At 60.1% G+C, this 25,342-nt stretch overlaps 8 protein-coding genes across 12 annotated transcripts; all 8 read right to left on the bottom strand.

Moving 5' to 3' along the window:
* Positions 1–229: 229 nt before the first annotated feature.
* Positions 230–1,859, bottom strand: ABB37_07435 (hypothetical protein; the record flags this gene model as incomplete). Of its 2 annotated transcripts, none has more annotated exons than XM_015806085.1 (1): positions 230–1,859. In XM_015806085.1, the coding sequence occupies exon 1, from the start codon at positions 1,691–1,693 to the stop codon at positions 230–232; it is 1,464 nt and encodes a 487-aa protein (XP_015655562.1). In that variant the 5' UTR covers positions 1,694–1,859. The 2 variants fall into 2 exon arrangements, with proteins under 2 accessions (XP_015655562.1, XP_015655563.1); XM_015806086.1 differs by having other exon boundaries at positions 230–1,848.
* A 723-nt stretch (positions 1,860–2,582) lies between these two features.
* ABB37_07434 (putative small GTP-binding protein RAB6) lies at positions 2,583–3,488 on the bottom strand (the record flags this gene model as incomplete). 2 transcript variants are annotated; one of them, XM_015806083.1, is made up of 1 exon in its annotated part: positions 2,583–3,488. In XM_015806083.1, the coding sequence occupies exon 1, from the start codon at positions 3,264–3,266 to the stop codon at positions 2,583–2,585; it is 684 nt and encodes a 227-aa protein (XP_015655560.1). In that variant the 5' UTR covers positions 3,267–3,488. The 2 variants fall into 2 exon arrangements, with proteins under 2 accessions (XP_015655560.1, XP_015655561.1); XM_015806084.1 differs by having other exon boundaries at positions 2,583–3,485.
* A 470-nt stretch (positions 3,489–3,958) lies between these two features.
* Positions 3,959–6,061, bottom strand: ABB37_07433 (putative mitochondrial hypothetical protein; the record flags this gene model as incomplete). 2 transcript variants are annotated; one of them, XM_015806081.1, is made up of 1 exon in its annotated part: positions 3,959–6,061. In XM_015806081.1, exon 1 carries the CDS (start codon positions 5,930–5,932, stop codon positions 3,959–3,961), a length of 1,974 nt encoding a protein of 657 aa, XP_015655558.1. In that variant the 5' UTR covers positions 5,933–6,061. The 2 variants fall into 2 exon arrangements, with proteins under 2 accessions (XP_015655558.1, XP_015655559.1); XM_015806082.1 differs by having other exon boundaries at positions 3,959–6,017.
* A 716-nt stretch (positions 6,062–6,777) lies between these two features.
* ABB37_07432 (hypothetical protein) lies at positions 6,778–12,654 on the bottom strand (the record flags this gene model as incomplete). 2 transcript variants are annotated; one of them, XM_015806079.1, is made up of 1 exon in its annotated part: positions 6,778–12,654. In XM_015806079.1, the coding sequence occupies exon 1, from the start codon at positions 12,427–12,429 to the stop codon at positions 6,778–6,780; it is 5,652 nt and encodes a 1,883-aa protein (XP_015655556.1). In that variant the 5' UTR covers positions 12,430–12,654. The 2 variants fall into 2 exon arrangements, with proteins under 2 accessions (XP_015655556.1, XP_015655557.1); XM_015806080.1 differs by having other exon boundaries at positions 6,778–12,640.
* Positions 12,655–13,516: 862 nt separating this feature from the next.
* ABB37_07431 (hypothetical protein) lies at positions 13,517–14,955 on the bottom strand (the record flags this gene model as incomplete). Its single annotated transcript, XM_015806078.1, has 1 exon — positions 13,517–14,955. Exon 1 carries the CDS (start codon positions 14,858–14,860, stop codon positions 13,517–13,519), a length of 1,344 nt encoding a protein of 447 aa, XP_015655555.1. The 5' UTR covers positions 14,861–14,955.
* Positions 14,956–15,404: 449 nt separating this feature from the next.
* ABB37_07430 (hypothetical protein) lies at positions 15,405–16,790 on the bottom strand (the record flags this gene model as incomplete). Its single annotated transcript, XM_015806077.1, has 1 exon — positions 15,405–16,790. Exon 1 carries the CDS (start codon positions 16,620–16,622, stop codon positions 15,405–15,407), a length of 1,218 nt encoding a protein of 405 aa, XP_015655554.1. The 5' UTR covers positions 16,623–16,790.
* Positions 16,791–17,237: 447 nt separating this feature from the next.
* Positions 17,238–17,933, bottom strand: ABB37_07429 (hypothetical protein; the record flags this gene model as incomplete). Its single annotated transcript, XM_015806076.1, has 1 exon — positions 17,238–17,933. The coding sequence occupies exon 1, from the start codon at positions 17,808–17,810 to the stop codon at positions 17,238–17,240; it is 573 nt and encodes a 190-aa protein (XP_015655553.1). The 5' UTR covers positions 17,811–17,933.
* Positions 17,934–18,903: 970 nt separating this feature from the next.
* Positions 18,904–25,280, bottom strand: ABB37_07428 (putative ABC transporter; the record flags this gene model as incomplete). Its single annotated transcript, XM_015806075.1, has 1 exon — positions 18,904–25,280. Exon 1 carries the CDS (start codon positions 24,910–24,912, stop codon positions 18,904–18,906), a length of 6,009 nt encoding a protein of 2,002 aa, XP_015655552.1. The 5' UTR covers positions 24,913–25,280.
* Between the last annotated feature and the right edge of the window lie 62 nt (positions 25,281–25,342).

The following is a 25,342-nucleotide window of genomic DNA, read 5'->3' as shown; positions in this document are numbered from 1 at the left end:
TATTTTGTTTGCAGCGGGTGTGCGTTGAACATCATCCGTCACAACGCGCTGCAATATCGAAAGAAATCAAAAAGCTTGTTGTGTAGAGATTGGCGCCTGACAGGGCAGAGATTCTTTTTTTTTTTTCAAGGAAAGAAGATGAGACGGCCGGTAAATGGGCCACCCGGGCGGAGAAAGCGACGGCACAACGATTTCAAGGAAATAAAGAAGGCGGTACGCTTCACCGCCCTCACCGCACCACGCAAGGGACGGCCAAGGTGCAGGAAACCGGCAGATGCGGGGTTGTCATCTCCGCCTCAAAGTCAGCCATCGTCAACAAGGAAGCGTCTTGGACCGCAGCACCGGTGAAGGTGGAGACGAAGACGTAATCGTAGCAGTCGGGCACCACGTCGCCATCTTCTCGGTACACGGCGGTGGCGACAGGCTCGCCGAGGGCCCGCCGCGCGTCGCTCAGCAGCTCCGTTATGTGGCTCGCTGACGGCTCACGATGCCGCAGACGGTCACAGAACGCTTCGGCCGCGTCAGCACGGACCGTATTGGCGGTGGCGCTGCGGAGGAGAGGTTCGCCAACGGGAAGCCCGTCTGCGTCTTGGCGCTGCGGCGATAGCACACCAAACGAACGGACGCGGAAGCGAACAAAAAGCTCTGCACATTCATCTTTTCCGGAGATGTCGTCGTCGCACGGCCATTCCAGCTGCGCCACTATTTGGTCCGCGTTGGAAGTGTCTCGAGGGATGAACAGCATCCACCACCCGTCGGCTTCGCAGGTGAGGGGGTCCTCGGCGTCGCACTCCCCCGTGGCTGGGTTCAAACAGGAGAAGTGAAGGTCAACCAGTGTGACCACCGGACCGTCAGCAGCACCACGCCGTACCTGCACACCGAGAAGCTGTCGACAGCGGCTACCACCCTGCGCCTCCGCAGCAGCGACACAAGTCACTACGGCAGCCTTGCCGGCCGCATCCGTCTCGTTCTCCTCCCATCTGACCCGCTCAAAAGGCGGCACCACCGTTTGCGCCACAACCTCCTCCACGAGGCCACCGCTGAGCGACGTCATCAGCAGGTACGGTGGGGATCCGGGAACAAAAAAGAAGCTGCCCGCAAGAAACACGTGCGTGCAGCCCCACAGCTTCGTTAAGCACCGGCTGCCGTCCCAGATTTCGCGGCACAAGACGCTCAGCAGGCTGCAGTGGAACGCATCCCCCCACCCGCGGTACTTCTCAAAGTCCACGTTGACGACGAGAAGACGCTGCGCCGCGGCCCGCATGGGAGGGGAAAGGGAGGACGCCGTCGCCGCGGCTGGCCAGCTCTGCGGTAGCATTTCGTAGGCCGCGAAGCCAACAAAAGCTTTCAGTTTGCTCAGGTGAAAACGGGAGACGCTGAAGGAGTCGGCCACCGAGGGCCGCTCGTCCGCTGCCGCGAGGAGGGGCAGCATCAGGTTTACCGAATGTTTATAAATCACCCGCACACGTTCCTTGTTGTGCACGAACGCCAGACCGGAGGCGGGAACGACCTCATACGCTGCCGGCAGCGACTTGAGCTGCTTATTGATGTTCACGCCCTGCAGACACCATACATCGGTGAGGCGGTCACCGAGAATACGTTCCTTTGGTCGTTCACGGCTGCTGTTGACGGAGTGAAAGTTTAACTTATACGTTGTAATCCGAAAAGGAATGGTGTGATCTGCTGGCGACATTTTTGCCGCGCACGTGTCGGCTTTTGGGCTTCAGTGCACTCGTGGTGCGGCTGCGCACCGAGGACGGCTCCCACCAAAGAAAAAAGAGAAAGGGCGACTCGAAAATCACCGATGGCGATTCGGTCGAAAGTTTTGGCCTCGCGGCTGTCGTCTCTGCCAACCAACTAGCAGAAGAGGTTCGGAAAGATGAAGAACAGCAGATGCAAAACGCGGTAAATGCAAACACGAAGCCATTGCTTGTTATTGAAAATCTTTTCAATATGTGTATGTTTCTGAAAAGGACGCGTCGTATCGTGCTTGTGCGTTGTAAACCTTGCACATGGACAGCCGACACCTCGATAGTATGGCATGCTCCGACGCAGGCCAGACACGGAACGAAACCGCTAGCGTGTGTCATCACAAACCCATTCAATGATGGTTCTCTTTGCGCTGTGAGAGCCGTAGGCACCATAAACACCTTGATAGCTGGACGGCATAATGGAAGAGAGAAGAAGATAAAACTTATACGAACAAAAAGGAGGCGTGTCACGATGGCACAACGAGCGCACGCAGCGAACACATCGGTCGCGTCGCAATGAGCTTCGAAAGCGGGGGTAGAAAGTCATCAGGAGCGCACACTAAGACAAGCGAAGGATTCGTGTCAATACAAAAGTCCCATTCCTTCACCGCAAGAACACAGTGTCTCCGTATGTACGCAGACCTGCCAAAAAGAAAAGGGGTGTGGGAAGGCAACAAAATGAACCAGGCAAATAGAGCAAAAGAACTGGTCACTTCGCATCGCTGCCCAGTGTCAACACGCGGCAACCCGCAGCTCTCAAGTGGGCGTGCGTTCAGGTGAAGTCCCGCATCAATTGCCGGTGTTGCCCGACCAGAACTTATAAAACGTCGCCTACTGTAGCGTACATATGCGGTGCTTTCGCTTTTTTTTGATTTTTGCACTTCCGTTTACCGCCGCACTCGCGGTGGCAGCGGCTGCCGCCGTCGTGCCACTTACTCGTGGCGCCGCGCTGTTCGCATTCGCAGTCCCACTTGCGCCAGTTGCGGCGGCGTCCACAACTGCGGAGGCGCCGCCACCGCTGCGTACGGTGCGCACCAGCTTCTCAAAGACCTGCTCACACATCCTGTGGTCCTTCGCGGTAATCTCCAAGAACGGCGCGTTCATCTCTGCAGCGAACTGCGCCCCTTTTTCGTGGCTCACTGCACGATAGGCTTCGTGATCAGCTTTGTTGCCCACTAACACGCACGGTGTGGAACGGCCCTCTCGAAGGTGCTGAAGAGTGGAGTAGAGGCGACGAATGTGCGCGAAGCTTTCCGCGTCCGTGATGCTGTACACCAACACAAAGCCTTGCCCTTTCCGGAGGTACTGATCTCGCATGGCACCATACGCGTCTTGCCCCGCCGTGTCCACCAACGTCAAGACGGCGGTCGTGTTGTCAAGACTAATCGTTTTGCGGTACACATCCTCGATCGTGGCGTCGTACTGATCTACAAAGTGGCCTTGGAGGTACTGGATGGTGAGGCAGCTTTTGCCTACACCGCCACCGCCTAAGACGACTACGGAAATATCCGGCATGGAACATGAGGGTGAGAGAAGGAGGAGTGGGAATGCTGGAAGTGCCAGAAACCCGACAAACAACAATCGATGCCCAGCAGCAACAACAACTGAAAACGAAGAAACAAGTGGAATGGTACAACACGCCTCGCAGCAGCGATAATACAAGAGGAGGCACGGAGAAACACGCCCGTTCGAAGGGTCTATTTGAGTTTTTCACTCTACAGTTCCTTGTTTGCTTCTCGCGGGCGGGAAAGACCAAAGGAGAAGGAAAATGGGAAGAGGTGGAACGTCGGCCGTGTGAAGAACATTTGTGGGTTTTTTTGCTGCAGTGGAATGAAGTTGCCCGAAGTCTCCAACAACTATTGCTGTGAGGTAGAGACTGCATCGTGCAAGTGAGCAACGCTGCTCCGTTCGGTAGGGTCCAAAATGATACAGGCTGGTTGCGACCGCGCCGACGAGTCCAGCGCACAGCTCGCCTCTCGCGAGGTGAAGACAAAGACGTAAAGCGAACGTGATAGAGGGTGTGCTGCCCAACCACCACCATTGTACCCAGGACACACGAATTAGCGAGGTAAGACGTTGGGGAGACGCGTGAGGTAGCGGCGAGGCGATAAGCCAGAAACGGTAACCGAAAACAAAGCGAAATATATCTCAACAGATGCACCAACAACACTCGGCGAGGAGGAACAACTTGCCACTTCGCCTACCACTTACGCGGTATAAACGATGCCTCGTCGAGCCGTTGTCCGCTTGATGAACATATACGCCAGCGGCGCCGCGATGACGTTCACCGCCGTGCACACGATCATCGGTGCCGCGATGCACACCACTCCCTCGCAGGAGCCGCCACCCACGTGCCCCTGACGCTCGCCATAATGGTCGTACACCGGGCCAAACAGAGCCATGTTGAAGATCAGCGGCGACAGCATGCCCGCCGTGTAGAGAAAGCTGTAGTGCTTTCCACAGTTGTGGTCAGCGAAGAGGGAGGTGATGACGAGCACCGTGGTGCCCCACGAAAAGCCCACACCGAGGCCCACCACAAAGAAGGGAATAAAAAGCATCCTCGACGGCGACAACAGAAACATCGGCAGACCCACGATGTTCAGCAGCGGTGCGAGTGGGAGCAGCACCGAAATGGGCATGCGGTGCCGCGCCAGACGAGGGTGCAAGCAGCCAACGATGATGCGGCCCACCGCGCTCGCAACGCCGTAAATGGAGACGAAGACCGTGTTGACCGTCAGCGAGAAGGAGTCGTAGGCGAGGGCCTGGTAGATCTGACTGCTGTTGGACGACACCACCGTCATGGCACTCCAGGCGCCGAAGCAGACAAACCACAGCAGCCACACCTCGCGGTGGCGGACGTTCACCCAGAGTGACTCGTCGTTGAGGTGGAGGGCAAAAGGGTTGTCAGGACGCTCCTCGTCCGACGCGGGTGCGTTGTTTACCACATCGGCAGCCGTCGGCGAGGGGGGAGGGGAGCCGGAGGTGTGCGCCACTGCACCGTGCGGGTGGACCGTGCCCTTGGCCACAGCGGTGTCGTTGTCAAAAGACTTCAGCTGCACCGGGCTCGCCACCCCCGCCGTGGACGTCTCCGTACAGAGAGCCAAGTCTTCGACCACGCACTGACTCCTGTCTCCCTCCTCCAGCTCCGTTGCGGTCCAGTCAGCAGTAACCGTCGTGGTCGTTGCCCTTGAAGGCATTCCGTCAAGCTCCACCGCCTCCCGCCCAGCGCCGGCCCTCTCCCCTCTCTGGCGGTTCACTTCGTAGCTGGGGGTGGTGAAGATCATCGAGGTGAAGGACATACACAGCAGGACCGTCGCTGCACCGATCCACGCCCGCATCGCAGCCGTCAACGTCACGAAGTTCTCCACGAGCGTCGTGACGAGCACAAAAGCCACGCCGACGCACAAGATGGCGGTGCCGACGTTGAACGGCGTGCGGAACATCCGCGGCTCGCCGCCACCACGCGCTTTGGTCTCGGCGTCCTCAACGTTGAGGCCGACGCACCGCGTCTCCGGCGTGGGCAGCCGCAGGTACAGCACCGCCAGCGTACCCGCAACGGCAGAGTAGAGAAAGAGAAAAGCAAAGAATGGGGCAATGCCGCTGAACGTCTTCTCAAAGAAGGCGACATAGATCTGGGCCACGAGAGAGCTCCCGAGGCCCATGAACGTTTTCTGGATAAGAATAACGCGTCCCTGATAGCACGAGAACGACTTCAAGTTGGTCAACACGCTGCCCGTCTCGTAGAAGCTGGCGGAGAACTGGGAGAGACCAAAAAAGAAGGCCATCACCACCACGCTGTTGGAGAGCAGCGGGTGCTCCATGTCCTTGAAGATGAAGTACATCCCCACCCAGCCCGTCACGTTCAGAATGGTGCCGGCCAGCAGTGTGGCAGCGGGTCCGCGGCGGTCGAACAGGAAGCCCGTCGGCATGGAGAAGTAGCTCAGGAGCACGCCTACCGTGGACACCACGTCAATCTGCGATTGGGTGTAGCGGAAGGCGCCTCTCTTCATGTAGGGACTGAAGATGCCAAAGGTGAAACACGCGCCGTTGTTCACGCAGATGAGGATGCCGATACAAAACTGGCAAAACCACGCCTTCTCGAGTGTACGTTGCAGGAGCGTCGTTGGATACGTGGGGTAGACCGCGCGCACGGCGGCGTTGACGCCGGTGTTGAGCGTCATGCACTTTATAAATAGAACGGTGAGGCGAGGAGGAAGATCATCCGAATACACCACGCGAAGGGGTTGCGCGCCGACGCTCGACGCTTCGCATGACAACTCCCAATCAGCAGGGAGAGAGAACAAAAAACTAGAGAGAAAGAGAGGAGGGAAAGATAAGTGCCGCCGGCTAAAACAGCACGAAGGTAATTGCAAGAACAATGCAGATCCATTTCATACCAGGACTATCAAAGCACATCAGACAGCACGGGCGGGTGCGGGTGCGGGTGCGGGTGCGGGTGCGGGTGCGGGTGCGGGTGATTTCAGCTGTTGGCGAGTACACACTGGTCCGACCCGACAGGTAAACACAAGAATGGCACTATTTTTGCCAAAAGCAAAAAAAAAAAACGCACGTCGTTCAGTTCACACGCACACGGGCACGGCAGCCACCACTGTCCGCAGGTCGAGCGCAAACAAAGGAAGGAAGACGTTGTATTGTGTCTGTCTGTGTGTGGGTGTGGCGCATGCACTCTTCTCTTACCTTTCGTTCCTTTCTGGCTTGGTGGACGCCGGACTCACCGCCTAACGACGAGGCCATATGAAATGCTACATAAAAATCAAAAGGGGGATGATGCGCCGCAAGCAAATAAACGGAAAAGAGGGCTTTATACATTTTCTTGCCACGTGAGAGCATCACAGGTGGAACACCGCATCGGAGTTGTTTTTTTCCCTATTTTACATGAAGCACCGAAAGCCACAGCAAAGCTCAGCAAACCCCTAAGGCAAAGAAGAAAGCAAACGCATGCATTCCTCGGCGAATCCACGGAGGTGTACACCAAGTGAAAGAAGAAAAGAAAACGGCGACACGGTCAACTCGGCACGATCGGTGCCGCTGTCGACTCCTCCGAGTCGGAGTCCTCACACCGCTCCTCCTCCTCCACCATCTCCCCGTCCTCCGTGTTGTCTGCGGCGACCTTCAACGGATGCTGCAGAGCCGGCTTGCTGACCGACCACCCAGCGCACGCCACACCACGGCCCATCTGCACGTTGTGCGTTGCATCGGTGGTGCACCACACCACGCCCACCTCCATCGCGCCACCTTCGTGGACGACGGTCAGCTCCGAGTCCACCACGCCGAGCGGCTGCCATCCGGAGAGTTCGACAGTGACCTCCACGGTAATGCCCGGCGCAACGAAGTGGCGGGGATAGGACACCACAAGAAACGGCCGTACCGCCACGGAGGAACGCACGCGGTAGCGACACGGCACCGTCGACGTGTTCGTCAGCTCAAACATCGCGACGTAGCGACGGCCACGGTGCACGTTGCCGAAGTCGATCAGCTGCGGCTGCACTGACAACATTGGTTCGTGAAAGCGAGAAGAGGCGGTGGTGCCGGCGTGTGCGTCTTCGGCGGGGGAGTAAGACCGCATGAGCGGCACCTTCGCACACGCCTGTGCGATCCGCTGCGAACGGGACATGGACGACGGCGACGGCGCGGCAGCGGTAGCGCTTTCCGCAGACCTCACGGCGGCAACAGCCGCATCGGCTGCGTCGAGGGCTGCTGCGCCAACCTCGCGCTCACCATGATTTGAGGTGGGGGAATCGTCTGAAAGAGGTAAGCGCGGGCAGCACGGCGAGCTCCAGTAATTGAGCGCGCCAGAAACGTGGCTGACAGGGGACAATGAGGGGACGGTTGCCATCCGCGTTGTCGTCGTCTCCGCCTCCGCCGCCTCGTGATGGGCGGTCGCTTGGGTGGGCAGCTGCTCAGTTTCGTCTTGAGCGAGCTCGAGCGACGGAGTCGGGTCCTCCACGTGCGTGTCGTGAACGCTGTTTATTTCGACATCGGCGTGCACCTCCGTCGTACCCGCAAAGACGTCTGTCACCGCCTCCGCATCGTGCACGCTGCGACCGTGACGGCACTCGTCCAGCGCAGTCGAGAGGTCTGTCGAGGCGTACCAGGCCGGTGTTGTCGACGACGACTTGTCAGGGAAGCGAAGGACAACACAGCGCTGCGGCGTAGGTGCGGCCTCGCTGGTGGCTTCGTCGTCCACCACCGTGAGCGGGTACAGGTCGTCCGTGCGTTTTTCACATCGTTCTACATCGAACGCCAGTGCCGAACATGCACGAGTCGGCGACGCTTCCTTCGATGGCAAGCGACGCAGTACCGTCTCCGGAAGTGCGCTCAGCCACCGCGCGTAGCTAGACCACGACGCGGCGTCCATCACGGTCGCCACTGTGGAGTCGACATCGTTGAACGCTGTGCACTGCACTCGCCGCCCGTGCGCGTCGGCGGAAGCGGTGATCGTGCCCGATAGAATTGAAAGAGGACCACCCTTCTCCTCCACGTTGCTCCCAGCTTTTTCTTCTTCCTCGGTCACCACCTCAGAGCTGAGCTCGGGCGGGTTGCGCCGCAGATGCAGCACCGCTGTGTGTGCGGTGCTTTCCTCGTCACCGTCGTCGTCAGGCGACGGCCCCCCGCTCTTCACCGGGCCACCCAGCGCGCGGTGGAAGGCTTCACTGACGTACTCCGCCTGCAGTACCACCTCCGGCGTCTTCTTCTTTGGACACTTGTACTGCGGCGGCAACACAAGCTGCCATGGCGATGCGCCAGCCTGCGTCACCGCAGCCTCCTCGGAGCACCGACCAAACGGCGAGACGCGGTAGAGATGCGACGTGTGCACGCGCCCGCAGACCCCACCGTACGCGCAATCCACCACAAACCCGCCGTTGTGCGGCGCTGCGTCGCTCCACAGCGTGAGGCGGGACGTGCGAAGGGAAAGGGTCGCGGCGACGCTGCCGTGCCTGTTCGGCGTACCGTTCATGCGCAGTTCAAAAACACCGTCATCGGGGGCGTAGACCCAGCAGTCCGCCCCGTTGCTGTCGAGGGCGGCGGACACGTTGCGCGTGGCGGCATCGCAGGTGATCACCGGCAGGCCGGCCACTTGCCAGCGCCACGCGTCGGTGCCGTCGCCCTTGTGCACCGCCACACCAGGACCAAACAACGTCTTCGACAGAGCACCCAACCCGGCAGTGGCGCTGTGCTCTCCCTCGCCTGACTTCGCTGGGCTCACAAACTCCTGTTGCAGGCCGTCCTCCCGCTCCGCACGGCGCAGCGCAGAATTCGTCACCGCGGTGGCCCAGCCGGAGTGCAGCTGATGCACGACCGCACAGCCCGCAGCGTCACCGCGGAAGAGCGTGCAACAGCCACCGGGATTCACAAAGAGCCGACCGGTGCCCACCTCGGTCAGGTAGCTGCCATTGGGATGCAGCAGCACCCGCACCGCCGGTGGAAGGTCCGGTGACACGATCTCCGCCACGCCGTCCACGTAGAAGTGCACGGCGGAGAGGCGCAACACCGGCAGCGTGCACAGTTGGTTGTCCCACCAGAGGTGCACCGTGAAGAGCGGGGAGGAGAGAGAGGTGGCCGCGTTGAGCTGAATACCGGACGCAACGTATTCGCTGCCCGGTAGAACAGCAAGGCGCACACCCGGCACGGCAGCACTTGACAACACCGACGTCAGCACGCAGCCTTGCGACGGAAATAACGCGAACACGCGCATCAGCGGTGGGGAGAGGGCCCTCGATGCAGCAGGCGGCTCACCGGATGATGACTCGACGGGTGAGGCAGCCGGCGGCGGCGGGAGGGCGGCCAGCAGCGTTGCGGTGATGTCCTCCAGTGAAAGCGGGGAAGCGGCCGCGCCGCCCTTCTCGCGCCCCCTGGCTGCCTTAGCGCCCTTGCTAAACTGCGCCTCGTACTGCGCCACAGCCGCCTCCTTCGCCGCGGCGACGGCGAGGGTGTAGGCGGCCAATTCGACGGCGTGTGAGTTGTCGGCCTCCACTTTTGTAAAAACGCGGAGACGGTCGGCCACGCTCAGGAATCCCCGCACGCCCGAGTCAAGAGTCCATTCGGGACTCGCTGGCGGTGGCGGCGGCGGCGGCGTCTGCGTCTGCTGGCCGCGAGGTGAAACACCCGATGGTGTCGCCGCCGGCGTCGTACTGCTGCTCTCCGCCGCGATGGAGGCGGGAGGTGGGGGGCACTCGAGCATGTAGCCGCCCTCCACTGTGCCAGACGGGTCCGCCATCACCGTGCAACGCACTTGAGAGCTGTTCGCCGCCGTCCGTGCGACCTCGATCAGCGTACCATCGGCAGCACACATCCAGCTCGTCTCGGTCACGACGGCCTGGCACCGATCAGCAGGCACGCCCATCTCCTGCACAGCCGGACGGGAGTGGCAGGCGCGCACCTGCTCCAGAATGCGGCGACGCCGCAGCTGCTTCAGCACCAGTGATGTATGGTCCACAAGTGCGGCAGCGGGGGTGACGGCGGTGGGTGAAGTGTTCAGCTTTGTGGCTGCTGTGGATACGGTCGCTGGCGCCGCTGCCGACGACGGAGGGGCACCGCTGTTTGCGCTGGCGGTCGACTGCGTGTCCGCCGCAGAGTCCTCCAGCGGGTCTTCTTCTTCTTCGGCTTCCTCCTCCTCCTCCGCCTCTGACTCGCTGTCGGAGGAGCCCAACTCGTACACGCGCTCCTCCGCCTCCAGGAAGTCTTCATCGCGGAAGAACTGCGAAAACGTCGTCGCCCCGCGGAAGACGAAGCCGCTGTGGGCGATGCGGTGCGCCCGGGCAGGTCGCTGCAAACAGCACAACGTGGCGGACCGCCAGGCGTGCGAGGCGGCGTACCAGCCGTGTTGTTCTCGCGCCACGAGAGCACGCCGCAGCCAATGCAGCGCATCGCCATCGCCGCTTGTGGACGTCAGCGCGGCAGAAATTGTGGAGAGAGCATCGGCGCCGTCAGCCGCCTCTGATGAAATGAATGCCGCCAGTGCCGCCTCGATCGTCTCTGCTGCTGCTACATCGGCAACACACGTCTGAGGCTCCGCCGCTGGCGTCGTCAAGCAAAAGGGGGTTCGCAACGCCTCCGTGTGGATCTTCGCGAGGCTCAAACTTCCTTCCGCGTCCACTTGCGGCGGCCAGCCCCCCACCCCGGCACCGCTGCCGACCACGTGCGAGTGGGCACACGCTTCCGTGGCGGCACGCACATCCTCCAGCAACTGCGCCGCAGAGGTCTCCGCACGGCTGCGCAGCACACTCGTGCCGTCCGCACAACTCACCTGATGAAGGCACGCGGCGAGGCACGCATGTAGGGCGGCCATCGAGTCGGTGTGCGGCGCGTTTGGTGTCTGCGCCGCGGCCCAACGCTGCATGAACGCACCGTACTCAAAGCGCTCCGCCGCGACCTCCGCCATGGTGCGCGGGTTCGCCACGGCGGGCACATCTGCCGCAGCGGCGGGAAGAGAAGCAGCGGCATTGACGATGGCGGTGGCCTCCGACCCGGTCGGTGCGCCGCTCTTCTGCTTGCTCAGGCGGTGGTCTGGCGGGTGGAGAAGGGGGTCCTCCGGCGTTTTGCCCTCTGCGATGGCGTCGGCGTCGCGTGGTGGGGCGTACGGCGGGACGCGCACGCAGACCCGACGACTGCGCCACGACTCGTACCGAAGCCAACATTGAAAGATGCGAAGGAGCAGCGCGTGCACGCTGGACACGAAGTGCGCAGGTGTGACCGACAAACGCACGGTCGAGGCCGCGCCACCGTAGGCGCGGTCCGTGACCTCCGTCGGGTACTCCACACGCTGAACGAGGACGTTCGGCAGGCCGTCGCCGTCGTCGTGCAGCTGTGCCGGTGCCCCGCTGAGGTAATCGAGTAGGTCGTTGGTAAACGCCGACCCACTCCGTACGTGCGACAGCGTCGAAGAGCTGCCGTTGCGGGCGGCGCGGCTCTTCGTCTTCTCGCCCGCGCCCGCTGGCCCGGCCTGTGCTGCTGCCGCTGCGCCTGGCACCAACTCCCGCACGCAGCACCGCGACTCGAGCAGCACCGCCGCCGCCACGCCAGGGATGCTACGAGCAAAGCGGTCCATCGCCGAACACGTGAGGGGGACGTTCAAGACGCACACGCAGGGCGGCAGGCGCCTCGAGGCCGCCCCACCACGCCCCTCCCCGTCCCCGCCGTTGCCGCCGCCCTCGTCGCCATTTTCGGCTTCGTCCGAGTCCGAGTCGGACGCGTCTTGAAGCTCGGCCTCGGCCGCCGCGAGGGCTTGCTCGGGTGACAGGCCGTCCTCGATGTACTCCTCTTGCAGGCTGGCAAGCTGAGCTGCTTTCGCCTGCGCCGCTGCCAGACGCGCCTCTTCGCGGGCAGCAGCAATGCGGCTCAGTTCCAGTTGCACGGCCGCCGTGACAGCCTCGGGGGCGGACCCCGGCGTGGTGGGGCGGGACGAGCCTCCTCCCTTCTTCGTATCGGACGGGGAGCCGTGGGGAGCGGCGACGGCGGCCGCGTTGACGACGTAAAAGTCATCAGCTTTGAAGTGCGACTGCAGCAGATGCGCCACCGCGGCTGCTTCGATGTGGTCCGTCGTAAGCGAAGACAGTAAGAAGAGAATCGGACGGAAGCTGTCTTGGGGGATGACGGGCTCGACAGCGGCAGGCGGCCGCGCCGGCGTCGCCTCGTCCGACGGTTTCTCAGCAGGCATTACGGGCGTGCAAACGTTTTTCTAGAAGCTTCGCAGAGGAAGAGAAAGGCAATGAAGGTGTAGGTCACAGGAGTTGTACGTGCAGAGAGCGCAACGGCGTAGAATGACAAGGCCTGGTGGAGAAAAACAAAAACCGGCAATGGACTCAATCTGCGCCGACTGGTGCACCCGCGCGTTGGTCGAAAGGTTATGCTTTGTGAGGAAAACTCCTTCACCATTCGAACTGATCCAAAAAAGGGAAAAAAACAACGAAGAGAGTAAGAAGAGAAACGGAGAAGCCGCTTTTGTTTGCAGGAAACAGCAGAGAGGCGCGGTGTTGCCAGAGAGCCGCTCTCACCGCAGCACAGAATTCGGAGCCTCGATAAGTGCTTCTACCAAGCATCTGCTTATTGTTGCTGCTGAAGAAGCGCAGCAACAGCAGCAGTATCTTCCATATCGTTAACAAGTTTCGGTGATGAGCACTTGAACTGCGTGACGCCTCAAAGGTTGTGACAGAGAAAACCTTTCTTTTTCTCGCGACGCATTTCTTCTTTACGTACGTGAACCGGCGTTGCGATCAATTGCGCCAAAGCCGCAGTTCATGAGGAGAGGTACGATGGTTGACGAAAAGCCCATGAGTATCGACACACAACGGCGACGCGCCGGGAAAGCACACCGACGAACGGGCTCGGGCTGGGCACGCGTCGCACACGGTGTGAGAACACCGCTGCAAGGAGTGCTTCGTGCGGTCCGAGGAGACAGAAGAGAACAACGGTTTTCGACTCGATAGGGAGTGATTGCAGCGGCAGTCCGGCGCGCGGGTGTGTCTCAATATTCAAACGTAGATGCGTTGAACAGAGAAGTAAAAGCCCCGCGCTCAGCGAAATGATGCATGAGTCCGGCGGCAGTGAACAACAACTAAAAAGCACAGCTGAAACGAGGGAGCTACACCGCCGCCGTGGTCGGGGGTAAAAGGAGAGGGAAACGGCAGAGCACATATGTGTTTCTCAGATTTCTCTTTCTCACTCCCACCTGCGTACCCACCGCGGACGGCGAGCAGAGGGGAGGAAGAGGGAGAGGGGGAAGGGGGGAGGGGGGTAGACGCGCCTCACAGATCACCGTCAGATGTCGCATTCGTGGAGGAGACCATGTAAAACGCCATCATGGCCAGCGCAGCCACCGAGTAGGCGACACTGTGCGTGCGCGCGTACACCAACGTGTAGGCCATGAGCGGAAGACTGACGAGGCGCACGGTGTGCTTGCGGTCGTGGTAGTAGTCCCCCATGCTGATCCGCAGCGGGGCGGCAAACGACTTCGTCAGCTGCGTGGCGTGCGCAATCAGCAGGCCTACCTTCGCGCTGTCACCGGAGAACTTGTCCAACGACGCCTGCGCTGCTGCGGTGGCCAACGATGTCAGAACGCCGGCCGGTACGTCCACCAGGAGCGTCGACACGGTGTAGTACAGCAGCGGGCTGTGCGTGGTGGCGTAGGGAGCCGCGACGCACCCGGCAAGAAGAAGAGCGGCGGACACGACCGTCAGCTTGTCCTCCGCCGTTCCAGACAACAGCAGGTTCGACTTCCACGTGGCGGCCCGCTGCATTGCCCACTTCAAGATATGCGGCATCCACACCATCTGCACCGCCATATTAAAGCACAAGTGAGCTCCCGTGAAGGTGTAGGGCAGCTGATACTCCGGACCCATCAGCGGGTAAGCCACCTGGTTGACTGAGGCCGCCACCAGCACGGCGGCGAGGGCAACCAGCGTGTGATGGGCAGCCGGCGAGGCCCGCCACAGTGACGGCAGCCACTTCGCGTACTCGAGTCGGGTCCGCACCGGCGAGGTGACGTGACGCCCACGCAGGTAGCGCACCAGCACCAGCACCGTCGCCAGAATCTCCACCAACGCGAAGAATTGAGCCACCTCAATCGCATCCTCCAGCACGTCCCCCGCCAAGCCGCTGACGGCCATGCCCGCCATCATGCCGTAGCGCGCCGCCGCACCCAGCTCCGCCGCCGACATGTGCAGGGCGGTGCCGGTGATGCCGAAGTACGTCTTGTCGTGGCGCAGCACGCCGTTAAGGAAGCGGGAGGCAAAAAAGAGGTAGAGGGCGCGGTGGGAGAGGCTGAGCGAGACGACCACGGCGCTGCCAGTGGTGCACACCAGTGTGAAGAGGAGCAGCGCCAGTGCGTCGAAGTGTGGCGTCAACTGCTCCGCTGCGAGGGTGGTGAGAAGCTGGGGGAGAAAGAAGCACAGCTGGTAGGCGGCCAGCGAGGCGCCGGAGGGGAAGCTGACAAAGGCGCCCTGCTTCACCATCACCGGTACTCCCGAGACGGCGACCATGCCATCGAGGAACGCCGCGGCAAGGATGAAAGGCTCTCGTGCCGACTTTGCCGCGACCACCGCCGCCTTCTGGGCGGGTTCACCCACCTCCGATTTGTCAGCGTCTTTCATTTCGTTGTTTTCGCCCGCCACGCAACGCACGTACGAGAAGGAAAGGAAGGGCAAAAATGCAGAGAAAGAACTCCGAGACGTTGAGCGTTGCTGCTGTGCACGGAGTAGGTTGTGGGGTGCGAAGCACCGAGGAGAGGAGAAAGATAAAGAAATGCAAAGAAAAACGTTCTTTTTCCTTCTTGAAGGGCGGAGGCAGTCCACTATCGCTGGTTGACGGAGGGCAAAAGAAGTACTCGCAGAGGACAAGAAAACCCCGAATATGGCGCTTTGCCTGTTTGTTAGAGTTGCGCCACGCGCCTCGATCCGCAACTAGAAATGAAACGCTGACCACAAAGCTCTTGTGTCCAGCCAAAATGCCAGCAGCCATCACCATGCATAGTTTTCTCTTCTCTTTTTAGATTATCACTTGAATTCATGATACGACGGTGGAATACATCCGTTATGCACCGCTGAAAGTGCGGACAAGCGTAGTTTACATTCAATCTTGTGCTTCGCAACACACACAGCAGGGGTGATAACGCCTCCCTCCTCCTCCCCCTTCATCCTATGCTGCTTTGACCGGCATCGCTCCCTTTTTGTTCAAAATCGTTTCGCCCTGCTGCAGCGCAAGCATCACGACATCATCGCCTTCCGCAACGGACTTCAAGGCGGCAATGCGCGGCAGACACTCGCGCAGAGCAGCGCGCGCCGTCGGCCACTCTGCCAGGTTGTACAGCAGACGAAGCATGTGCATCAGCACGTCGCGCTCATCTTCTCGCGCAATCTCGTGCACGAGCAGGGCGGGGATGCCGAGCTCTGTCGCCTGCATCTTGGCCGCCTCCAGCACTGTGATCTGCGCCGCCGCGCTGAAGAGGGCCACACGCAGCGTCAAGTTGCCGTTGGAGAAGTGCGGAAGCAGGGCTTCTAAGGTGCGGCACGCCAGCGCGTCTCGCCTGCCCTGTGGATACTCCGCAATCAACGACAGCACCTCAGCCGCCTCCGCAATCAGCGGCACGGCGTCGGTGGCCACGATGGCGCTTGTCACGGCAGACACTACGTGTAGCCGCAGCAGCTGTACGTGCGCCTCCTTCACCTGAAAGGCCTGCCGCGTGGCCGAGCACGCGAACATCGCGACGGAGGTGTTCGTGTGTTGGATGAGCTCTACTAAACGAGGGAGGATGCCGCCCTGCACGAGGGCCGCCGTGACCGCAAAGGAGTTCTGCCACGCGTGGCACGACAACACCACCCGCAGCCCCGTCACGACGACATCGTCGTTCGTGTCGTGCAGCGAAGCTAAAATGGGACTGACGTTGCGCAGCGCCGCTGCTTTCTTAACGGGCAGCCCCTCCTGCTCCTCGAAGAGATCCGGTGACTCTAACAGCAGCTTCTGCGTCTGCGTCTCACGCACCAGCATCTCCAGCGCCAGACCGGCGCGTTCGCGCACCGCAGCGCTCTCATCTCTTTCTAACGCGAGCAGCAAAATAGGCAGCATGTTGTACGGCAGACTCGCCACGCAGTGCTCCCGCTTCTCCGTGTAGCACTCAATCAAATGATCGACGGCCTGCAGGCGGACGTGCTCCCGCTCGTCGAGCATCCACCGGCGGATTTTCATGTAGATGAAGCCCCCGTAGGCTTTGCTGAAGGCGGTGGGGTCGCTGGGCGGGACGTCGGGGCGCACCTCGTGCAGCTGAATACAGCGCTGATGGCAGCCGTAGTCGGTGTCTGGGCGGTTCGGCGCTTTGTTGGGCGAGAGGCCCTGTCGCTTGCGGATGACCGTCCACATGGATGCGGCGTTGAATATTTCCTCCTTTCTTTGCCGGAAGACGGGACGACGTGAGCAGCGCCGGCACAACTTGCGGCTTAGAAGACCAAAGCGAAGTGTATGTATATTGAGCACCAAATGCAAGTTCGCAGCGAAGACGACGCCCACCAAGACGCAGTTCGTGTCGCTACAGCAGCGTCAAGTGGGAGGGAGAGGGTGGGAGTGGCGAAAGAACGCAGATGATGATGGAGGGAGGAGGAGGGAAGGGGGGAGAGACGTGGTTGGGAGAGACTATTCGGGAGTGGCGCTGCGATGGGGGAGGGCAAACAACAGTACACTGTTGCTTCTCCGACGCATCTCCTACCAAGAACAAAAAGAAGAACGAACAGAACAGAACAGGAGACACAAATAAGCACCGCTTAGCGAGAAATGCGAGGGGAGCGTCTCTCTACCACAGAGACCGAAGCTCCACTACGATAATAATTCCATGTTTGCCGAGTAGTGTTTCGGACCACGCAAATGAAATGAAATAGTTTACTCGTAGTAGGCGGTGCAACGCACGCAGAGCTCGGAGAACAGTCTTCTTTAAACGATTATTATCTTTCCGCGGGAGGTTCGCAGCCGCATTCCGTCCACTTACGCAGGCGCTCGTGACTGCCGCGCAGACTCCGCGGCAAGCTTTTGCAGCTCCGCTTTACGCGCCTCCTTAGCTAAACTCCTCTCCATCGCACACGTCTCCTCGTAGGTGAGGAAGTACGTTGGTGGCACACTCTGCAGGATGCGCTGCAGCTCCGCCTCGCTGATGGCGCCTTCGTACATGCGGCGGACAGTGGCCTCCACCGGCACGCGGTAGTCTCTGTACTTCTCCCCAATTTCCCGCGTCGCGTCGACTCGCGACGTTGTCGTTCCTGCGGTGGCCTCGGCCAACTGCACTACCTCGTTGTCACGCCGGCGTTGTTCCTTTGTGGGCGATGCGGACAGCACATCAGCGGTGCTCGTTGATGCGTTCGCGGACTCTGCTTCGCGTCTCGCCAGTTCTTCCGTGAAGAGGGCGTGACGGTGACGGATGGCATTACCGTGGTCGGGGAGTCTCTGGAGAAGCGACGGGTGGCCCACCAAACGTGTGCAGCGCTCCAAGTTGACGCGAACCTCTGCGGTGCTCATCGCTCGCACCTCGGCCTCTGTCAACGGCGCAGTCGTGCTCGTCATGCCTCCCGAGTCCTGTGTGCTTTTTGCTGCTATTCCTATTACACCTTGGAAGGCGTACAACCGCCGTTGTTTGGACGATTCGGCAGCGTACAACAACAGAAAAAAAGAGACACACCGCCAGCTGACGGCAGGAAAGAAGGGGTTGGAGGGAGAAAAGAGGAATTGAAGTCGGTCATCCAAGCATACTTAAAGCTGCTGTCGCTGCAGAACCGCAAGAGTTCAGAAAGCGGAAGAAAATGTGCGCACAGCCAGCAAACGCGGTCCGTTTTGAAGGGAAATGCAGACGTGGAAACGCGAGAGGAGCGCCGTGACACCGCCACGACGGCAGCTGCTGAAGCCGTCGCTCTCTTTTCTCCGCTTCCACACCACCGCACCACACACGCACACACACACGCAGGCGTAACACCACAACGCCCGGAGGTGGTGTGAGTGATTTACGTTGTGTCGCCCCACCCACGTACTGCGCTGGCCGCCAGCTGTTTCTCATAATAAAGAAGAAAGGCTCTCCTTTTATTTTTCAAGGATCAAATACGGAATAGATAAATAAATAGACTCATATAAACGATGGAGACGAAAGCGAACCCACACACAAAGCTACGTCCTCCCTAAAAGAAAAAAGAAGAGGGCGGGAGACAGCGCAAGGCCCATGCTTCGCGTACAACAGCCATCGTCCACACATTCACCCACGCACACCGGCGCACGTACATCGCGAAAAAAATGCGTAAATAATTAAGAGAGAGCAGAAACAAGCTTTGAACATTCTATGAACATGAGCCGCCCAAGAGCGAAGGGAAGCCGACAGAAAAAAGGGGAGAGCAGTTCAAGGTAACATTCATGATAAATACGTACATGGGAATTGATGCAGACATACCTCAACGGAGGTTGTCGAAGGGAAATTATTTTAGAAATCAAAGAAGAGGCGTCGTGTGCCAGAGCGGAAAACTTGCGCGGAGGTACGAAGTAGATAAAAGGAGCGAGGCGTCTCGTTGGATCCGCACCGCAGAGGCGAGAAAGGGAAAAGGGAAAGAAAGAAAAAAAAAGAAAGAAAAAAAAATCTACGTGTTTTTGTGCTTTTTCAGGTGCTACCAGAGAACTACACATTGTCGTAGTAGGTTGACTGCGTCGGTGCACCACCATCAGCGTTGCCGTTGCCGTAGTTGTAGTTGTAGGGGTCCTGGTTCGCATTGCTGTAGCCCGCCGCTGCGCCGTAGTTTTGGCCGTAGCCGTAGCTCGACCCGGTTCCGCTCGCCCCGTAATCGTTGTTAGGCGCCAGCGGATGCTGCACGTTGCGCTGCCGCATCCCGGTGCTGCCGGGTTTTCTGCTGCTCGACGTCGAGGCGTTGTACTGACTATCGGCGGTGGGCTGGAGCGCCGTGTCATCGCCGCGCTTCTCGCGTAGCGCGGCAGTGCTGAGCTGCCGTTGCGGGCCTTTACTGGGTCTCCGCTGCATCTCCACCGGTTCCTCACCGTTGCTGCTACTGCTGCTGCTTGTGCTGCCACTTGAGCTGCTACTGCGACTTCCGCGCCGACTACCCGACATGCGACTGTGCTGACTCTGTCCGTCGCCCCGCATGCTTCCGTCAAGTTGGCGCTGACGGTAGGCCTCCACGGCGGCCGAGCTGACCGTCACGGCTGTCTTCTTCTGCTTCTTCGCGGCCCTTCCTTTGCCCTTCTCGTCGTCCGAACCGCGGCGGCGCACGGCGGTGGAGTTGCCGCGGTAGTCGTGCAGCGTGGCGTGGCTCTTCGTGAAGCGGGTCACGTTGCGGTTGGTGCCGCGCTGCTCTCGCTCCTCCTGCTCATCGCTGATGCGCAGGAACACCTGCTCAATCGACGTCTGCGACACGCTGTAGTCGGTGATGCCGAGCCGCGACTGGTTCTCCTGGATGCATGCAAACGTCTCGGATAGCTTCGTGTCCTGCGGCAGCCCGAACACAAATCGCTGCCCTTTGAATTCGTTCAGCACGGCATCCTCGAAGTTCTTCTCCACGAAGTCCTGCACCTCCTGTCGCATTTCCTTGTGGGCAATACGAAGACTCAGCTCGAAGCCGCTGCCGTACTTCTGCTTCAGGTGCAACTTGTCGCCGATGCAGCGGAGAGCGCCGTCTGCCATGATGGCCACCGTGTCTGCCAGCGCCTCCACCTCCTCCAGGTGGTGCGTCGTCAGCACAACGGAGCAGTTCTGCGAGACATGCTGGACAGCCGTCCACAGGCCACGCCGCGCCACCGGGTCCATGCCGGCGGACGGCTCGTCGAGGAAGACGATCTGGGGAGACCCCATGAGAGAGAGGGCGACCGAGAGCTTGCGCCGGTTGCCGCCGGATAGCTGCGCCGAGGTCGTGTTGCGGTACTCCGTAATCTCGCACAGCCGCATGAGACCCGAGACCACCTTCGGTCGCTGCTCGTGCACAATACCGCGAATACCCGCGTACAAGTAAAGGTGCTCCTCCACAGTCAGCAGGTCCAGAGTGGCGTCGAACTGCGGGCAGTAGCCAATGCACTGCAGCGCCTCCGCACTGTCCTCGACGATGTCGTACCCGCACACGTACGCGTTGCCGCTGGTGGGGATAAATTCCTGGCAGAGCATCGAGATGGCGGTCGTCTTGCCGGCGCCGTTCGTGCCGAGGAAGCCGAAGACCTCATCTGGCAGAATGGAGAAGGCGAGGTTGCGCACGGCGACTTTGCCGTTCCTGTACACCTTGCGCAGGTCCACCACACGCACGATGTCGTCATTGACGTTCTTCTCCTCCTGCTCGTAGACCTCCTTCCGCTCGTCCTCCACGTCGGAGTCTTCGTCGTCGATCACCTCGGCAGCGGCGCTGCGGTCGTAGCTGCGCTTTTGACCCCACATGCGTCGGCGTGGGTGATCAATGAAAAGGATGATGATCAGAAACACGGGGAACTCGATTATCATGAAGACGCAGGGCCACCCAACCACCTCCATACCCCACGGGTGCGAGGCCTGGCCCAACACCCTTTTCTGCCGATCCATGGCGAGGTTGATGATCGACTCTCCCACACAGTAGGAGGGCACAACACGGAACGGCCACCGCAGGTAGTTCGAGACGTTCTTGGTCGTGTCGACGAGGGAGAGAATGAACACCATCATAACCAGCAGGAAGCCAGCCACAAAGCTGACGGCCATGGTGATGGACTGCGCGGTGGAGTGCTCGTCAAAGGCAAAGCTGACGGCGTAGGCGAAGACCGTGCTGCAGAAGCCGTACACGATGAACATCACGATTGTCGGCCCCGCCGTTTCTGTCCCGACGTACTCTTTGCGTCGGAAGATGAGAAATATGATAATGACGAGCAGCAGCGTGATGAGATAGGCGACGATGTCGAACAAGAAGGTGGTGGCCCAGTAGACGTAGTAGTTGAGTCCGGAGACGTTCTGCAGGTGCCGCGCCTTGCACTCCCGCTCCTTCACGATCCACGCGACAGGGTTCGACGGGAGAAAGGTGAAGGGAATCATCACAATGGCGCCAATCAGAATCGTCTGCACGCCACCCTTTACCTCGGAGCTGGAGGACGACTCCGGCATCGGCTTTGTCGCGGTCTTGAACGTGCGGTTTACATCACCGGTGATGTGCTGCAGGACGTAGGAGTAAAACTGCTGTATGCCGAGCCCGCCGGAGTGGAAGGCGGAGGTGTTGTAGAAGAGAAGCAGGGCAGTCTCCTCGTCAGGCACGACGACGTTCAGGCCGGGGTCGTTGCAGACGATGGACGTGTAGCGCGGCATGGTCAGCGACTTGGATGTGTCGGTGGCGTACTGGGACATCTGCAGGCCGTTCACGAAGTTGCGATCGGAAATGAGCGCGCCCTGCCGGGTGGCGCTGTCCATCTCGCCGATGTAGCCCGTGCAGCCCGACACCTCCATCTGCACCGTCTCGCCGAACATCTCGGCGGAGAGGTCGATCGACCCGGTGGAAGAAAAAGTGACGAGCGTTAGCAGCATCGCCAGCAGGATGCAGACGACCGGGCACACGAGCTGGAAGCACTGCATACGGCGATCACGCAGCGCGTTCCACAACCGCTTTGACATCATCGCCTTGAACTGCGACGTCATGCGACTCGTCCTGCTGGTCAGCATCTCGCAGTGCCACACGGCGCGGTTCTCCTCCTCCACCACGGCCTCGTCCTCGTCGACTTTGTTGCTCTCTTTATGCTGCCGCATGTCCTCCAACGCAATCTGCAGGAACACCTCTTCGAGCGTCGTGGCCGACAGCGAGTAGCCGCGCACGCCCGCCTTGTCGCCGTCCTGTTCTATGCCCGCCAGCAACGCGGGGAAGCGTTTCACATCCTGCATTGGCAGCTTGTACACGATCTCGACACCGTTGAAGCTGGAGGCCGCAGCGCTCGGGACGAGGGCGGTCACGAGCCGGTCCACATCCTCCGCCTCCGCCTCGGGGTCCACCGTTACAGTCATGTTGTAGCCCACGCCGAGACGCGACTTCAAGAACATGCTGCTGCCGGAGCACTGCAGTCGGCCGCGACTCATGATGCCGATTCGTTGCCCTAGAAGGTCCGCCTCGTCCATGTAGTGGGTCGTCAGCATGATCGTGTGCGCCTCTGACATGCGGCGCAGCAGCTCCCACGTGTGTCGCCGCGCACCGACGTCCATGCCGGCCGTCGGCTCATCAAGAAAGATCAGCGGACTGCGACCCACAAAGGCGATGGCGACGGAAAGCTTGCGCTTCTGGCCGCCGGAGAGGTCGCGGGAGGGATACTCAATCTTATCCAGCAGCGCCACCTCGCGCAGAATCATGCGCACCGCATCCTCCAGCACAGGGCCGCACAAGCCTTTGATCTTGCCGTAATACTCCAGATGCTCGCGGCACGTCAGCTCCGACCACAGGATGTTGTGCTGCGGGCAGAAGCCGATCTGCTGCCGCACGCGGTCCAGCTCCTCGCGGACGGAGTAGCCGTTGATATAGCAGTCGCCCTCGTCCGGGGTGGTCATCCCCGTCATCATGTTCATCGTCGTCGTCTTGCCAGCGCCGTTGTGGCCCAGCAGGACGGAGATCTCGCGCTCTTTCATGTTCCAGTACAGGTTGTTCACCGCAGCAAACGATTTGCCATCACGCTTGTACTCCTTGCGCAGCCCCACGATGTGCACTGTGGCATCCGTGCCGTCATCGTCCTCGAAGACGCCGTCCTCGGCGCGGCCGTCTTCGTTGTCGCCGGTGACATCGTACTCTTTCCTGCAGCACCGGTGGGCGCACCACTTGAAGGGGCCCGTGATGAAGAAGAGCGGGTGCTTCGTCGTCCCCCAGTCCTTCGGCAGCACGGCGTCGAAGTAGAACATGAAGAGGTAGTACGCCGCGAAGTCTGCCGTGAGCACGGCGTAGAGAACGTAGCTCTGCGGACTCAGCGCGGGGTTGTGAAAGTCGCCCGAGCCAAAACCGGTGCTCACCTCCATCGTCAGAATGTTCGTCAACGCCGCTGCAAAGGCCGTCGGTGACAGCACCGAGACGCCAATGATGGCATTCGCAGAGGCCCTCGTAAAGGCGAACGTCGGCACGGAGAAGGCGAAGTAAATCAGCGGCGCCAGCATCGAGGCAAGACGCGCCTTGCTGAAGAAGGCGGCGATGAGTCCCGACAGCGGGATCGTGCTGAGGGCGAAGAGGTAGAAGGTGAGAAAGAGAATGAACGCGTCGCTGCTAGGGGCGAAGGTGACCTTCAGCAGCACCACCATGACAATGCATCCCATTAGGTACTGCAGGGCGTAGGTGACAAACCACGCGAGGTAGAGGGAGGTGTTGCTCAGGCCCATGATCAGCATCGCTTCCCGAATGCGCAGTTCCTTCTCCAGCACAATCTTCTTCGCCAGCTGCGACACAGGGTAGAGGAAGGAGAGCACGAGAATAAAGGAGATGAGCGAGGCAGCGGTGTTCAGCAGCGTCTTCTCCGTGTATGCCTGGGTGCCGAAGGAGACCATGTACGGGTGGAGCGTTGACGCTTCGGTGTAGCCAAGGCTGAAGAGGTAGTACTCGTAGATCGACTTTTGGAGGGTGTTGAAGCCCGACACGAGGTACAGCTCGGCGTGGTCAAACTTAAACCCGCCCGCGTACAGCACGTCGGTCACTTTCGTCATGGAGGGCAGGGCGCTAGAGTTCATGTGCAGCACGACATCGAAGTCCGTCGCGTTCATTGCCTTCACCTCGACGATGCCCCAGTGGTAGTCGACGGTGCTCTTCACGTACTTCTCCGCCTCCTCGATCGTGTCGAAGGTGTCTCCGTAGATGTACTGGAAGTAGAGGGAGCTCTGGTTGAGCCAGTCAATGAGATCTTGCGGGACGCTCGCCCGCGGGGCGAAATAGAGCTTGCCGGAATTCGAAATGGCGTTCACGCGGGTGCTGGGGGTGATCCCGGCAGCGGCAAGCACGGCGGTCGAAGCGCTGCTGGCCTTAATCATCGCGCTCTTTCGCGCTGCCCATTGCAGGAGAATGATCGTGTCGAGGTGCGGGACGGCCGCCGCGTTGGCCAAAATGGCGTTCAGGTAAAGCCCCACGAGGCTGTCGGAGCCGGAAGTCCCATTAAAGCATAAGCCCTTCAGCGGCAGGCTCGACTCATCGCCGCTGCAGTCGTAGTGCCAGTCGACCTCCGCACAGTCTGCGAGACCGGGAATGATGCCCATCGACATGTTGTTGCACGTCACGTAGTAGTAGAAGGAGGGGATCATCAAGGAAGAGGCGGCCCTGTAATTGAGTTTCTCGGTAGCCGGGTACTTCTTATCGCCGAAGGCGGCCCACAGAATGATGGCGCCGACGACGAAGAGGATCGGCACGAAAACCTCTAACGCGGTGGAGAGTGGGTCGCGCAGCTTCTGCTGCATCGTCCGCTCCATCGTCGCGAGGAATTGATCGTTGAAGCTGCCGCCTTTTTCGTTGGGCTCCACCAGCAAGTAGTCTTCCTCTGACTCCAGCTGCTCCTGCGCCTTGCGTTTGGCTGCTAGCGGGTTGGTGCCGGTGTCGCGGGGCATGCCGCCGTACGACGAGGCCACGGAGTGCATGCGGGTGTTGTCGGAGATCTGGACATTGCGCTGGTAAAAGGTGAGGCGCTGGTCACCCATCAGCACCTGCTGCTGTGTCTGACGACGACCCATCCTGTGACGAGGAGCCGCAAGGGCAAAGGTTCCTTCTTTCTTCTTAAAGCAACTGCTAAGAAGATGTGAGATGGAAAGGGAGGTAAAAGCGGGAGGTGGGGGAGAAGGGGGATGAACGCCAAGATAAGAAGCACGCACACAAACAAAAAGAAATGGTGAAGCCACCAACAGAGCAGAGCGCGCCGTCGCCCACCGACGCACGCCAACGGCGGTGTTCTACAAAAAAACGGAGAGAAGAAAAAAAAAAGAGAAAACACGAGCCGCGAATGCGAAACGCACCCGGCAGAAAAAACAGAGTTGACGTAGATGTTCCAAATGGCGGGTAAACGAACGAAGAAAGAAAGGAAAGAAAAGAAGAGGGAGGCACTAGGTACAGGAGGGGTAAAGGATTTGTAAATATATATATATATATATATATATATATATATAT

This window comes from Leptomonas pyrrhocoris (genome assembly GCF_001293395.1).
Source record: "Leptomonas pyrrhocoris isolate H10 chromosome Unknown, whole genome shotgun sequence".
Taxonomy (NCBI): Eukaryota; Euglenozoa; class Kinetoplastea; order Trypanosomatida; family Trypanosomatidae; genus Leptomonas; species Leptomonas pyrrhocoris.
Note: the sequence above shows the minus strand (reverse complement) of the source record. Positions and strands in the feature narration are given on the sequence as shown.